The 14,333-nt window shown below is 41.3% G+C and overlaps 1 protein-coding gene across 1 annotated transcript in view; it reads right to left on the bottom strand.

Annotated features, from left to right (window-relative positions):
- LOC142100268 (tubulin tyrosine ligase 3-like) overlaps window positions 1–14,333 on the bottom strand; it is a 35,969-nt gene that overhangs the window by 11,646 nt on the left and 9,990 nt on the right. The window contains exons 6-11 of the mRNA XM_075184199.1: window positions 5,729–5,792; window positions 4,252–4,359; window positions 3,442–3,536; window positions 2,732–2,909; window positions 2,378–2,439; window positions 1,176–1,304 (exon numbers count right to left, since the gene is read on the bottom strand). Of these exons, the coding sequence (XP_075040300.1) occupies window positions 1,176–1,304; window positions 2,378–2,439; window positions 2,732–2,909; window positions 3,442–3,536; window positions 4,252–4,359; window positions 5,729–5,792 (636 nt within the window). The remainder of the gene's footprint in view (window positions 1–1,175; window positions 1,305–2,377; window positions 2,440–2,731; window positions 2,910–3,441; window positions 3,537–4,251; window positions 4,360–5,728; window positions 5,793–14,333) is intronic.

Below are 14,333 nucleotides of genomic sequence, written 5' to 3'. Positions count from 1 at the left end.
ACCATACACTGCCCTTCCGCTATATATCACTCTGTCATACCAGACAATTCAGCTAAACACAAATATTAATCTCCAGCAGAGAGATTCTATATAATCTAATAACCTACTTGATACAGTTTAATATCTCAGCACCATCAACTACTTGTCATTCCCAGCAGGGCTGACAGTAGATATTCTTCCTAAACATCTCAATCTATAAACAAATAACTAATATTTTAAGGATAATTAGTTTATTGACTGCACAAAAAACTTCCAGAACATGACTCTGTTCCACGTATACATGGACACAACTCCGTTCCCACAAACTATTCGTTATAGAAACAGTGAGGTCTGTGTACTAAGCCACGTATGGAAGAAAGAGAGGGACAGTCTCACTTTTTTTTTCTGCAGAATTATATGTAATAATTAAATATCATACATGACACTGCTCTGCTCCAAAATTAGAGCATGTCTGTTAGAGCCCTAAATTCCGTTTTATTTGCAAAGCTGATTACATGGGAAAAGTTCTGATGTAGCTAAAACAGTCTTGACTGTTTTTTAAGTATACAGCAAGGTCCTTAAAACTACTATAGGAAGCAGCCTCATCTACTAATCCGGAGTCAGGTCCTGACTCCGGAATCCGGAGTCAGGATCCAACTTTGTATTGAAGGACCCACCTTGGTGGTGAAGGACCCACCTTGGTTGTGAACGACCCAGCTTTGTGGTGAAGGACCCAGCTTTGTGGTGAAGGACCCACCCTTGTGTTGAAGGACCCACCTTGGTTGTGAAGGATCCACCCTTGTGTTGAAGGACCCACCTTGTGGTGAAGGACCCACCCTTGTGGTGAAGGACCCACCTTGGTGGTGAAGGACCCACCCTTGTGGTGAAGGACCCACCTTGGTGGTGAAGGACCCACCTTGGTTGTGAACGACCCAGCTTTGTGGTGAAGGACCCAGCTTTGTGGTGAAGGACCCACCCTTGTGTTGAAGGACCCACCTTGGTTGTGAAGGACCCAGCTTTGTGGTAAAGGACCCACCCTTGTGGTGAAGGACCCACCCTTGTGGTGAAGGACCCACCTTGGTGGTGAAGGACCCACCCTTGTGGTGAAGGACCCACCTTGGTGGTGAAGGACCCACCCTTGTGGTGAAGGACCCACCTTGGTGGTGAAGGACCCACCTTGGTGGTGAAGGACCCACCTTGGTGGTGAAGGACCCAGCTTTGGCATAATGATTCATCATTTGATCCTTTCTCAGCAAATTACACTCCACTTGATCTCTCCTGGTCGTCCAGATAAAATAGGGTATTTCATTGCGGACCAGTCTTGACTAAACAAGTAAAATAAAATAAAACAAGTAAAATATACAATGGACACTTATAGTTATTATAACAGCTAGAAGAAAACACCATCATTGTAATATTGAAAATGTAAATAGCTTGAAATGACATTTAAAACAAACATTCTTTTATTTGAATGCAACTATGAAGACAAAGGGCCGTGTACAGTATTACAATACTGAAATCTCCTTCTTGCCTCCCTTATATAAATATATATATATATATATATATATATATATATATATATATATATATGCAATGTTTCCTCTCACTAAGGGAATGTATCAGGTAAGACTGTTTGATGAGCTCCAATCAGCCACTAATGCACCAAATCCAGGATTTGTTTTGGTTTTCAACCAATTTGTCCAGACCTTGATGCACATACAACTTTAGTGTGGAAGGGAGTTAATGATTCCTGGAGTTAAGACTATATGATTTAATTATTTACATCCACTTGCCTCATTTAATGTAAACATTGGATTACGTTAGAAAAAAAATCATTAGGCCGCTGAATGTTCAACTATGGCTCACAAAATTATGAATACAAATTTGTATACATTAGGCTCCTCCCCTCCATGCTATACCTCCAGTTGTCCCAAAGTGCCCAGGCCACTCCCATTTGCCCAAAAAACAAAAAGGGAACTGCTGGGGGTTATGGTACAGGCGACACCGGGCATATCTCCCAAGTGTCCCGTTTTCAGCGGGACAGTCCTGATTTTAGGACTGTCCCACCCAGGGACATGTTTGTCCCATGGGTGGGAATGTTGGGGGAACGGTGGTATGTAATGGGGTGTGGCCAAGACCTTATTGTGCAGTGGCCACGCCCCCTGTCCCGCTGAGAGGCAGGAGGGATGTCAAGTTTAGCGCGACACTCATGTTCACAGCCCGAAAGCAATCAACCAACTAGATTTACATACTCAATAATTATCCGATCAATTCAGATTGGATTATTATTAGGTATCATTTTGGGACACATACTATGACATCAGGCCCAAGGAAGACATACAATTAAAACTGGATTAAACTGTCTGTTGTTGATACCCACTGATTGAAAGACATTTACCATAAGGTTATTCGTGCCATCTGGTTCATCGTCCCTCTCATCCTCATCCTCACCATCTTCATCTGTTAGTAAATAAATGATCATCCCAACAAGGGTCTTGTGTAATTACAAGTATTCATTAAATATGACAAACCTAAATATTTTATTAACTTACTTAAAGAATCAAATTCGCTAAAAGATATGATAATACAACAGAGCTGCAGTGTAGCTACAATTCCTGAAAGTGGAGTTTAACTTGCAGAAACATACTGAGACGCACACATTTTGGCATACATCTACCCAGCGAATAGACTTAGGACTCCCACATTCCCTGTAATCAGTCATAACTCCCCCCTAGTGTCCCATTCTATTTACCATCATCGTCAATGCCACTTCCATCTCCATCATCCTCCTCTGTTTCTTCATCTGCGGCCTTGTCTTTTTTCCGGGCAGCTTTGCTCACCTTGGGAAACTTCTTTTCTACCCACCCCCGGCTGCGCAGGCAGCTGCGGATCACAGGGTACGGGCCGTGGATACTGAATATTTTTTTTTGCTTTTTTTTTTTGTAGATAACAAAAGAAGAGAACATTACATAAGATGTCAAAATATGTTATGAAATTATATGTTATATAATATAGTGGTTTTCTCATACGCGATACAGATGATGAAGTCATATTATGCAAAATTGAGAAGATGGGTATTTGCCTAATAGCTTTTCATAACACAAGGCACAGTATAAGGGAAGTGGTTAGACAGCAGTGCATGACATTCAAACATCATGTACATCAATCCTTGCCCCAGTGGAGCTTACAATCTATATTCCCTACCAACACAGACACACTAGGGTTAATAATGTCAGAAGGCAATTAATCCTACCAGCAAGTCTTTGGAATGTGGGAGAGCACCCGAAGGAAACACACACAAAACACAGGGAGAACATACAAACCCCACACATATAGGGCTCTGGTTGGAATCGAACCCATGACTCCGGCGCTGTGAGGCAGCAATGCTAACCACTGTGCCACCATGCTGCTCTTGTTGTGCCAAGCACAACAGAAGCAGAACTTGTGTTGAGCGTTACTGACCTTAACTGCTTTTTCCACTAGGCACTTGGCAAGTTTCAGGCGATCTGGGTTAATCATAGACGTTATCTTCCGCGCCCGCCCTTCAGCAGCCAACGCTGTATACACACAGAATAGATTATATTATAACTGATAAGTGCCACACCTGTGCTTGTTATTACGTAACAGCCACCCGGTCACTGGCGAGGCAGAAAATTAGACATTTACGGCCTGATTCATATTTGGCAGCAACCTTAAATTTACTGACAGCCAGTAAAAAAAAAAAAAAAAAGTCAAATATTTGACCGTCAACTACTGACACCTCAAATAATATTCTACTAGGATTATTAACCACTTATTCCCAATATGTCATTGTCTTTATCCTCAAGATACTAATTTAGGGTTTTGATACATTTATTTTATAATAACAATGTTTTAGGAAAAGGGGGCCAGTCGGAACGTTATTACAAAACTGCCAGTATGAAATATTTTCAGGACTTTGCCATCCTGATTGTTTGGAGATATCTGGATGATGTTTGGTTTAGATGGAGGGATGCAACCTGTCAATTCACTAGGAACCAGTGACACTTCAGACATAAATTTACTATAGGAAAAGACCCTGGCCTAAAGAGCTTACAATCTATTAAAGCAGTTTGAGACGCACATTTAAAACTGCTGATCACAGTTGAAGACACAATAAGAGGAGTCACAAAAAGACTGTGAAACACGAAATTGTGTAAACTGATTTGGGTATCACTTTGGCCTGTACTAGCTGGATGGGTCTATATAGCATTCAAGACTTACCGTAGGTTGGATATTATTATATTTACCTACCATTGTGTTTCTGCTTCTCGACACCAGATTGAGGCTTCTTCTTGTGGTTCCCATTAGATGTTTTTCCCTGCTGACTGTCACATTCCCCCTGAGGATTACCGGAGATTTCTGTACAGTACAATCTAGAATCACTATTTGCAAAAAATGTAACAAGTGAGATATATAAATATCTCACTGGATGCAAACAAAGGGGAGGGCAAAACAGGAGACAGGGTGAGGCAGATAATGAAACATTGTATAACATTCATCACAAGCTGAATTGGTTAGTAAGTGATGGCTCGTGTACATAAAACACATAGATTGATACAGTGCATTTGCAGAAAGGTTTCAGGCTGCCCTAGGCTAAAGCTGGGTACATACTACACTGTTTTCGTCCAATAATCGGCTCAAACAGCCGACATACGACCGCTCGTTCAAAAGTCAGTGTGTGCAGTGACACGATGGTCGAAAGTCTGCCCAAATGGACGATTATCGCCTCATTTGGTTGGTCGTACCGTTTAATATTTTCGTTCCAATCTCGTTTCCATTGTATAGTGTGTATAAACTTCCGACCGATCCACAACAGTGAGTACGAAATTACAGTCATTATTCACGACAACATGGCTGTAAAAAGTCGCTAAAGGGACGTCCGCTCTTCCCTTTATCGTCCTAAACAAGGCTAGTGTGTATGCAGTCCATGGACCGAGCGATCGGACCATCGGTCGCATGTAAAATCGCTCGGCATAAAAAGTTGGTGGAAAATTCTGTAGTGTGTACCCAGCTTAATACACTGGTAGCTCCCTCCTGCATTCCACACTAGGCTAACACGCAGTAGTTGAAACAAACCCATCTTTAATTTAAAATCCGTCTTTCTTCACTCGCCCAATGTTTATGTTCCTTTGTTTTCAAAAGTCAACTCTACCTGGCTTTTTAAAAGTGTCAGGGCAATCAATTGTAACTCATTTCGTTTTCATTAAAATCAGAACTGCATAACAGAACGGAGGCGCTACTGAGGGCGAAGATATCAAGGGGGAGGGAGTTGGGAATACATCAAGATTAAAACCTTACTACATTTTTCTTGAATATTTTATTTCTACTTACTATTCTCTCATATTTTAAAGTTTATTTCAGTTTATACCTCTCCCTGTCACAATTTTTCACTCCCCCCAAAAGAAAAGCGCCCTAGGCTGCAGCATAGTCAGCCAATTGGATGATCATGCCCTGATGCATAGACAAATTTACTCACTGAGCCATGTCCGGGTGCACCTGTCACCTATACACAGTGAAAGTAGACATTTTTTGGCTAAGATTTGGCAGCCAGTTCCTAGAGCCATAGGTTGGCCAGTCCTGGTGTACAGCGCGCCAACATTCGGATAGGATAAGGGAGTAGACTTTTCTCCTAGCAGCAAAAGGTTATATTACCAGCTATAGGGAATGTTCCCAACTCCAGTTTGTCTGCTGTATCCAGGACATAGCACAGAGGTATTAATTTACATACCTGATGCTTCTGTACTTTCATCATTTCCTTCCTCCTGTGTTTCAGCTGAGCACTGCGAGTCATGCTGTTAATGACATAAACTGTATATTAGCTTCCGATCATATAGACCAGTCTCTACTATCCACATCTTTTGCAATGAAACACTTTAGAAATGCAAGAAACCTTTATTAAATGTGCCTGATCCGTCTCTCTGTGGGTCACATGACTCTGTCACAATGGTGAAATGCGTCAGTTTCAGAACAAGTTGGATGTTTTAAGTTTGTGTTTTTGACACGTCAACTTTCCTGATTTTCAATTTGTCAAATACCAAAAAAGTGTGTGAGAGGTTTAAAGAGTTAACTTTCTCCCTTCAGTCTGTGTTAGAGTGTGCTCATGGGAGGTTCAGGATGTGACATAAACTAACCACGAATACCGGTAAGAACCCACAAGACCCGTCGTTTTGGAGATGCCCTGACCCAGTCATCTAGCCCTCACAACTTGGCTCTTGTCAAAGTTTATCCCACCCCTTGACATGTGTCATTGTAAAGTCATTTGTTTTCCCACAAAGTCCTGGCACAAATACTACCTGATCATTAATGGCTTCTCCGCATTTTACAGGATATGATTCTTAAGTGTTGTAAATAAATAAACTTGTATTATACGCAGTGATTGAATGGAACTATGAGCAGATAACATTAGGACTGGTGATTCCTATGTGACTATGAGCAGTCAATCTAAACCGGATCATGCAGCACCAACACCGCTGAATGCAGCATTAATAACAGTGTTGATCCATTTTCATATTCACATTAACCCTTGTAATGGGAAACAATATTCCACAGTCAGCATAATAGTAGAACTTAACATCAGGGTGATCCAAGCTCTGCATTGCTATATTGTACAAAGATCACCATATATAATTGAAGATGCTCATAATACTATACAGAGATATATAAACCAGCACCCTGACGCTTATAGAGATCTTGGAGCTGTGATAGTTCACGTGGAGTTTGGCAATTTCCTTGACAGACTTGATTTATGGCAAACAGAGCACTACAGTATCCTGCAGTAGGGATTACTGATCCCTATGAAGAATGCTGGCAGATATGCTGCATTTAGGATTGGTCATCCATTCTCCATTAATGCTCAGAGAGAACATTGTCCATTGTTTAAATGGATCAGTAATCCTTACTGCCTTGTATGTCAATGCTCCAATTACCATGCAATAAAAACAACAGATGTTTTGAAGAATAAACACTTACCCTATCCCTGATGATACTATTCACACTAATACTCCCTCACAGCTGTCCCAATCTACGCTCTGAGCCACACTCACTCCTCTTGTTTCAGCTGTGCCCTCTTCCCCTTAGAATGTAAGCTCTAATGAGTAGGGTCCTCCATACCCTTTGTTTTCATGTCCGCACTTATTTTGTCTACCTTGTATGTCCCTGAAAATTTATCCCGATGTCATATCATTAATGATTTTACCAATGACTTGAAGTCCCGATCAGCAGCCGATTTCTATGTACACACTATAAACGTTTTACAAGATTTACCTTCAGATCTGTGCTCTTCATCGGTCATAACCATCGGCTTGTGACTCTGTACACTCCATAGAGATCTGCCTACGCTGCTAGTGGTGAGTGCAAACACTGCAGAATTTGCCTGACATTGTTCCATCGTTTATAGAGATTTTTAGTCCATTTATAAAATCAGAACAACAATACGATGAGCTTTGTTACAATAAAATATGATTGTTGGAACGTACACATTAATGCGATATCAGACCCAACGGTCTTTTATCATGTGATTGGCATGATCATTGAAAAAACCTGCAGTATGTACCCAGCCTAAGTTGCTGATTCATCAACATCTCCTGTATATTTCATACTTGCCAATTTTTTGGAGTTGGCGTTCGGGAGCCTCCCTGGGGGAGGTGGACGTGCATTGGGGTGGGGCTCTGAAATGTCGTCATTTTGGACCCAAATGCTGCGATTTCCGGAACAATCGCAGCATTTTGGCCCTAATGCTGCCCACTTCCTAAACAGTGGGAGATTGCCATACTCTCCCGGGAGTCCGTGAGACTCACCCGAAATGCAGGAGTCTCCCGGACATTCCGGGAGAGTTGACAAGTATGGTATATTTTTCTTGAATTATTTACTCAACTAAAGTTGTGTACAAACAGCATTGCTCAGCCCACATGGTATGCTGTTTCAGATGTGTTGAGCTGTGTTTAGCTCTTTGCATGCTGCAATTGGCGGTGAGAAGGGGGGGGGGGGGCAAATTTAAACTGCACAGACAGATTTAGAGCTTGGAGAGGATCAACTCTAATTTGCAGTATTAAAATAAAGCTGCCTGGTATTTGTGTGCTACACGCTGATGCAATCCGCTTTGCACAAATAGATTGCATTTGCACCCCTTGTATAGCAACATAGTTTGTCCAGGTGCAAATTTGGGCTTTTTAGTTGAAAATGCTCATAACTGTACGCCGAGCAATTGTCTTCATATATATTTCTGTCATTTCAAAGGAATGAATCCTGCACTAATACACTTTTCAGCAGTGTAGTCAAAATGACAACAGCAACCGTATTTCAGGCAACTTTTCCAGCAGTTTTTGCAATAGCAAATCTATAAATGAAAATTTATAAATTAAACTGTCCAACAGGACAACACATCTGTAGCCTGTACACAATATAAGTAGCCATTTTGCACCTCCATCGTGTCATCGGCTCCTAGAGAACTGAAAGGCACCATTCTGTGCGTGTAGGCGACAAGCACACTGTAAGCTCAACTATCACCGTCTCATCCCACAGCTCATTGTTCTCAGTTCTATACAAACATAACAGAACCTTCACCTGGGTAACCATGGCGACGGCAGCTATTGTAGTCGAAGTGACAGATCTATCATTCATTTTCTCTGCAGGGACACAGAGGGGGCTCTTATAAATCTAGTTATTCTGTATTCTGCAGGCCGCAGATAAATACATACTGATTTAAATGTGTACAAGCTGCACAATTAATCTATAGTTTGTTACACAGTATATAATATTTATCTTGATGATGATGTTAGTAATGGTAACATTTTCTACCATCAATGTCTGAACTGCATTTTGTTACATTAGATGCATGACAGTACAACACTAACCAAATTTTCAATTCAATTCAAAATATTGTGGTCATATATTTTAATATACAATAGTGTATTAAAATATATGACAATATTTTGAATTATTATTGTGCTTTTTTTTATTACTAGTTATTATGGTTTCAGTCATTTATGTTAGAATTAACATACCTTCAGATATTTCCAATGGTCAAATTGGGACAATCCACCTATTGGTGATCATTACATGTGTTTCACTAGTGTCACTGTATCATTCTGTTTACAATTCTTTTTTTTCCCTCTTCATATTTACCTCAGTTAGACGTATTGCGGAAGCTTTCAATAAGCGTCAAAATGCAATTTCTATTTTAGGTGGTTTTATATTTATTTATAATATAATCGATTATATTTCAGTTGCATGGAACCTAGAACTTGCACTTAGTATGTGTGTTCCTGTAATACGAGTGCTGATAGATTGTATAAACGCTGCGGGCCAGGTTCCCACGTCTCTCTGTCACTAGTGTTACGTCACCTCTTGTTCTGCCCACATTAAAGATGGCCGCACACAGGCTGGACAATATTGCAGCGTGCAGGGCCGGCTTCAAAGTATCAAATATGTTACTAGTTTGTGTCCTATCCATTTGCAGTTGTGACAATAAAAGTTGAAAAAAACATTTCATATTTACATCTTTCCATGTGTATAGAAATCGTTTGGCTAAAATTAATGAAATTGTTTCTTGTGTGAGCTGTGGGGCGAGGGGAAGGCAGGTACAAAGTACAGGGGGCCCTGGCCTGCTAGTGCCACCAACCTGCTATGGCTATGCCCCCTTCCAGGGGTCCTAATAAGTTGCTTTACCAGGTCCTAAAAATTCCTCTTGGCGGCCCAGCGTGTGAGCAGTTAATGTTATTGCATTTTTAATCACGTTCAGGTATTCATGCACAAATGAACATACTTCATGGAAGTCACAGTTTACTATTCACAGTTAATACTATCCCCAAACAAAAATACACACATTTAAAACAACATAAATACCAACAGTCATTTTTTTGGAGCCCTATAGTGTGTTTATTCATACAGCTGTATAATGCCCTACAACGCCATACTGGCATTTGATTTGTATTAAACAAAATTGCTAGTGAATACAGGTCAAACTCACGTCTGACACGTGGTTGTTACATGAAACTTGCGTTTAACGGAGCAAGAAGCGTCCGGCAACACTGCAGCAACGCAGACGTCCCAATCCGGCTAGGTGTGTATCTTCTTAATGCGATACATGCAATGTCAGCAATATTCACCACACTTAGATACCTGGACATAGATCTTCAGGGCTGTGTTATTTGTATTCTGCAAAGTTACTCATTAAACACTAACTAGGACACAGCATGTTGCATCCTCAAACAGTCCATGCTAATCTGAAACTGTCTGGATAATGTTGACACTATCCACTTTATATACCGTTATTGTTATAAATATGCAGAATTATTCAACCATAGCATAGTTTAAATAATTTTATAGTGAAGTACAGTCTCATTTGGGCTGTGGGTGATAAAGGGTAAATACATCTTACCAGCATTGTTAGCAGCACAGGATCATGTCAGATGGAGCAGTGTCTCTGGTCACAGGACTGTCCCTGTGTTTGCAGTGTCTGATCCCCACTGTGTGACATTCAGGTGACTGATCCCCCTTCCTTGTCACCATGTCCATAACACACAGACTTTCCTTCTGTTTGTAGTCACCGGGGAGACCGTTTCCACAGCAACAAGGAAACACAATCATATTACTGCTGTGAAGGATGGCTCTCTAGTCAGCCCTATAATCCATCTGACCCCCGCTTATAACAACCTGTAAACTGATTATAACCTCGTGCATGTCGCTGGCACAGTGTTTGCAGAGGATTAGAATGGTCATTTGTCGTTTATTGCAATGATCATGGTATTATAATACATACACCAGTTACACTACAGGTTGTGCACTTAGCTAGTGTCTGACTGACCGTCTGATCAAGAAGAATATACATCGATCAGCCATAACATTAACAATAAGACACTTTAGCCTCTAGAGATTCATTAGCTGCTTTTCTTTAACGCATAGTTGCCTACTCTCCTGGAATTTCTGGGAGAGCTCCCGCGAGAGCCGGGCAACCTCCCGGCTCTCGCCCCCGCAATAGATAAGTGGCAGGGGCGGGACTTAATGATGCAAATTTTGTGTCATCTTAACTTCACCCCCTGCTGTAATTGCCCAATATTGTGACAATCATTTAGGAGGCATGGCCAAAATGATGCAATTTGTCAAGCCCCACCCCCACCTCCCCTGGGATCTCCCTGAAGCCAACAAGGAAAAGCCGGCAGGTATTGGATAAATAGTTATATTTGTAATCGACCCCCTTCAATTGATGTTACATATTAACTAGTGCATACAAGGAGATACAAAGAGCAGGGATAAAAAGTAGAGTTGGGCATTGCCAACTGGGCTGGACGAATATGTAGAATTGCGCCAATTTGTCTCTTGGTGTTCACTGGGAAGCGCACTTTGAAGATGCAATTTGTGTCATTACCTACTGTGCAGACAGGCAAACGCCCTCACAAAAGAATTATCTACCCTGTCAGAAGTCCAAGAGGTCTCAGTCTAATTCAGGAGTCTCCCGGCATTCCAGGATAATAGACAATGAAAAATGAGCGGTATTTATATGAAGCGTGGCCAACTAATTCCCTGGTCACCAGCAACAACGTGTCTCATTGCCAGTGGTGTCACAGGTTTCCGGTGAATTTAAACCAACTACCTGACACCAAGGTTAGGCAGCTTCAGAATCTGCAAATTCTACTGAATTCTGAAAATGCTTAAACTGGCTACTAAGTCATCCGTGTGGAGTTTGTATGTTCTCCCCATGTTTGCGTGGGTTGCCTCCAAAACTCCAAAAACACACCGATAGGTTAACTGGCTGCTAACAGAATTAACACTAGCGTGTACTGGGGAGTTTAGACTGTAAGCCCCAATGGGACAGGGACTGATGCGAATGACATATGATAAGAATCCTTGCAGGTTTTAATTCACTGGGAAACGTCCTTAATTTGTGATCCAGACCAGATTTACTTCTTTCCCATCCATGTGTATCTCACCTTCGCCGTCAGATCTCAGAGATGCCTTGTGGGAGAGGTGAAGAGCTATTTATAATCTTATTAACTACAGTCAAAATGTGGAATACATACACTAGGGAAATATAACGATCTAGTCCAATACTAGTCTGACCACATCATCATTTTATGTTTTTATTTCAGTCTACTATTATCTAAAAGAAAGATGCAACGTCATCAAACACGATTATTGTTAGTGCATTTAATGTATGAATACTTTGTGGGATGTGCTACTTCTTCTCTGGCTAAGCAAGAGCGTGACCTTAATCCAAATGCACTGATTGAGTGCACTCGTACTCCATCTCCTGAATATACTTATGAATTTATGTTCAGTATGCTAAGAGATTGCACTTAAAGTAAACAGCCACTATGTACAAGATCTGTTGCAACCAAAGTTTCTAAGCCTTGCTGCTCCTGTTGGTGCTAAACCTACCATTCCCACCCACACAGGCCATGTGATCAAGTTCCCAAAGCATGGAAAATTGAGGGATGTGCTATCTCTAACTACAGACTTATCTCACAATACTGCAATGAAGTGGATTGTGGTATGGTGCATGGACGGTTGACTGGTACAGTGTGCCTAATTTAATACTGTAGATCAGACTGTACTGCTGAGAGCTCAGGTAGAGAAAGCCATTGCACTACAATGGTTTCACTCCTAGAGATCAGGCAGATTCCCATTGTATCTTCAGCTCCACTCTAAACACCTACATGTTGGATCTTGAAATTGAAATTCATCCTATTTAGAACCATCTATTGTGGAGCCCCATCAACACGTCAGCACCAAATCTCTTACTGTATCATCGGCTTTTGATGGTGGTCAAAGACTTTGCATATTCCTTATATGTAGCATTCCCAAACAGTATGGTGCTGGGGAACCCTTGTGGCATCTTATAAATAAAAGATAATAATGGTAATATTGGATACAATGATGCTTCCCCCTTTGACCGTATAAATACCACAAACACACACATATATATATATATATATATATATATATATATATATATATATATATATATATATATAACAAACATATATTACCACTGTACAAGCCAGCGTGTCCCCCAAATCCAGAGCAGTGCAGGTTTTCCATATCTCCTTGTTGGAGCACAGGTGGATTAATTACTTACTGACACATTGTAACAGATCCACAGGTGGTGGTAATTCTTACACTGGTGAAGCTGGAAAACCTGCACCGTCAGCCCTCCCCGAGGACTGGATTTTGGAAACCCTGGTAAAGGTAACTCTCAGTGAGGGTCAGCAAACATCAGAGACAGGACAAAAAGGCTTTATTTTTGAATAAGAAAGATCTACATTAAGTGCGAAAAAAGCAGAAGATTCAGGAGATTAACCATTTTACAGATCCCCAATTCTCATCATGATGGGGGGGGGGGAGGGGAAAAGAGCTCTGAAAAGTCATTATGACAATTCCAGAGTCAAACTGAATGATTTGGCAAAAGTCCGTACGGAGTGCAAACAGTAGGCCTGGCTCCCCGGTGTGTGAGTCGGAGCCACTGCCTGGAGATGTCCCTTCTGAACAGCTGTGATCGAGGCCAACCGGTAGATCACTTCTGGAAATAAAGACCTTCATTACAGTACCTCTGGATGTGATGGCAGTCTTGTACAATGTAAGTGTTCCCTAATAACGCTAACAGGCCAAACATAATGGAAAAATGACCTGTAGCTTACAATACACGCGCCAGGCTGTGTACTCAATTCTAGGCTGACTTTGCTTTACAAGAACAAAATCATTTAGGTGGGGGGGAAAATCGAGAAAGAGTGTATAACGCACTCAGTAACCCCTTCAGTGCCACCGAATGCTCCAGCCGTGGCCACTTACTGAAAATCACTTATGCCCTTGTTTGTAGAGACTGCAGAAAGGAAAGAAAATATAAAACAATAATAAAAATTAAAAAAAAAAAAAAAAAGAAAAAAGGGGGAGATTACTGGATCAGACAAGCACATAAATTTTCTCTCAAAATAACAATAAAAATATTCTGTCCCATCCGGTGGGGGGAGGTTTGGAATGAAGGTAAATGCCGTGTATGTTTCCCCCTGAGGTCTACCTGACAGACATTCACCGTTTCCTTACACGCTGCACCTAAATGCAAGCCCCCTCCCTCTGCCCTTTAATTCCCCGGCCCCTTTGGCAGCGATGCAGAGAGCCAGGAGCAAAATGAGGGAGTCACATCAGCCGTCCATACATGTTCTTTAAAACTGCAAAATAAGAGATTTTAAAGAGGGCATAGGTTAGTGTTGGACTGGAGACTGACTGCACCAACTACACACACATTTTTTATCATAGAAAAAGCAACATATATACACTCTCCCCGCTTCCGTGGTCCGCTCGGTCTGAGCTGGTGTACGCAGATGAACCGCCACTGCAGA

The sequence above is a fragment of the Mixophyes fleayi genome, chromosome 8 (assembly GCF_038048845.1).
Source record: "Mixophyes fleayi isolate aMixFle1 chromosome 8, aMixFle1.hap1, whole genome shotgun sequence".
Classification (NCBI taxonomy): Eukaryota; Metazoa; Chordata; class Amphibia; order Anura; family Limnodynastidae; genus Mixophyes; species Mixophyes fleayi.
The sequence above is the reverse complement of the archived record's forward strand: the minus strand, read 5'-3'. Positions and strand labels throughout refer to the sequence as shown.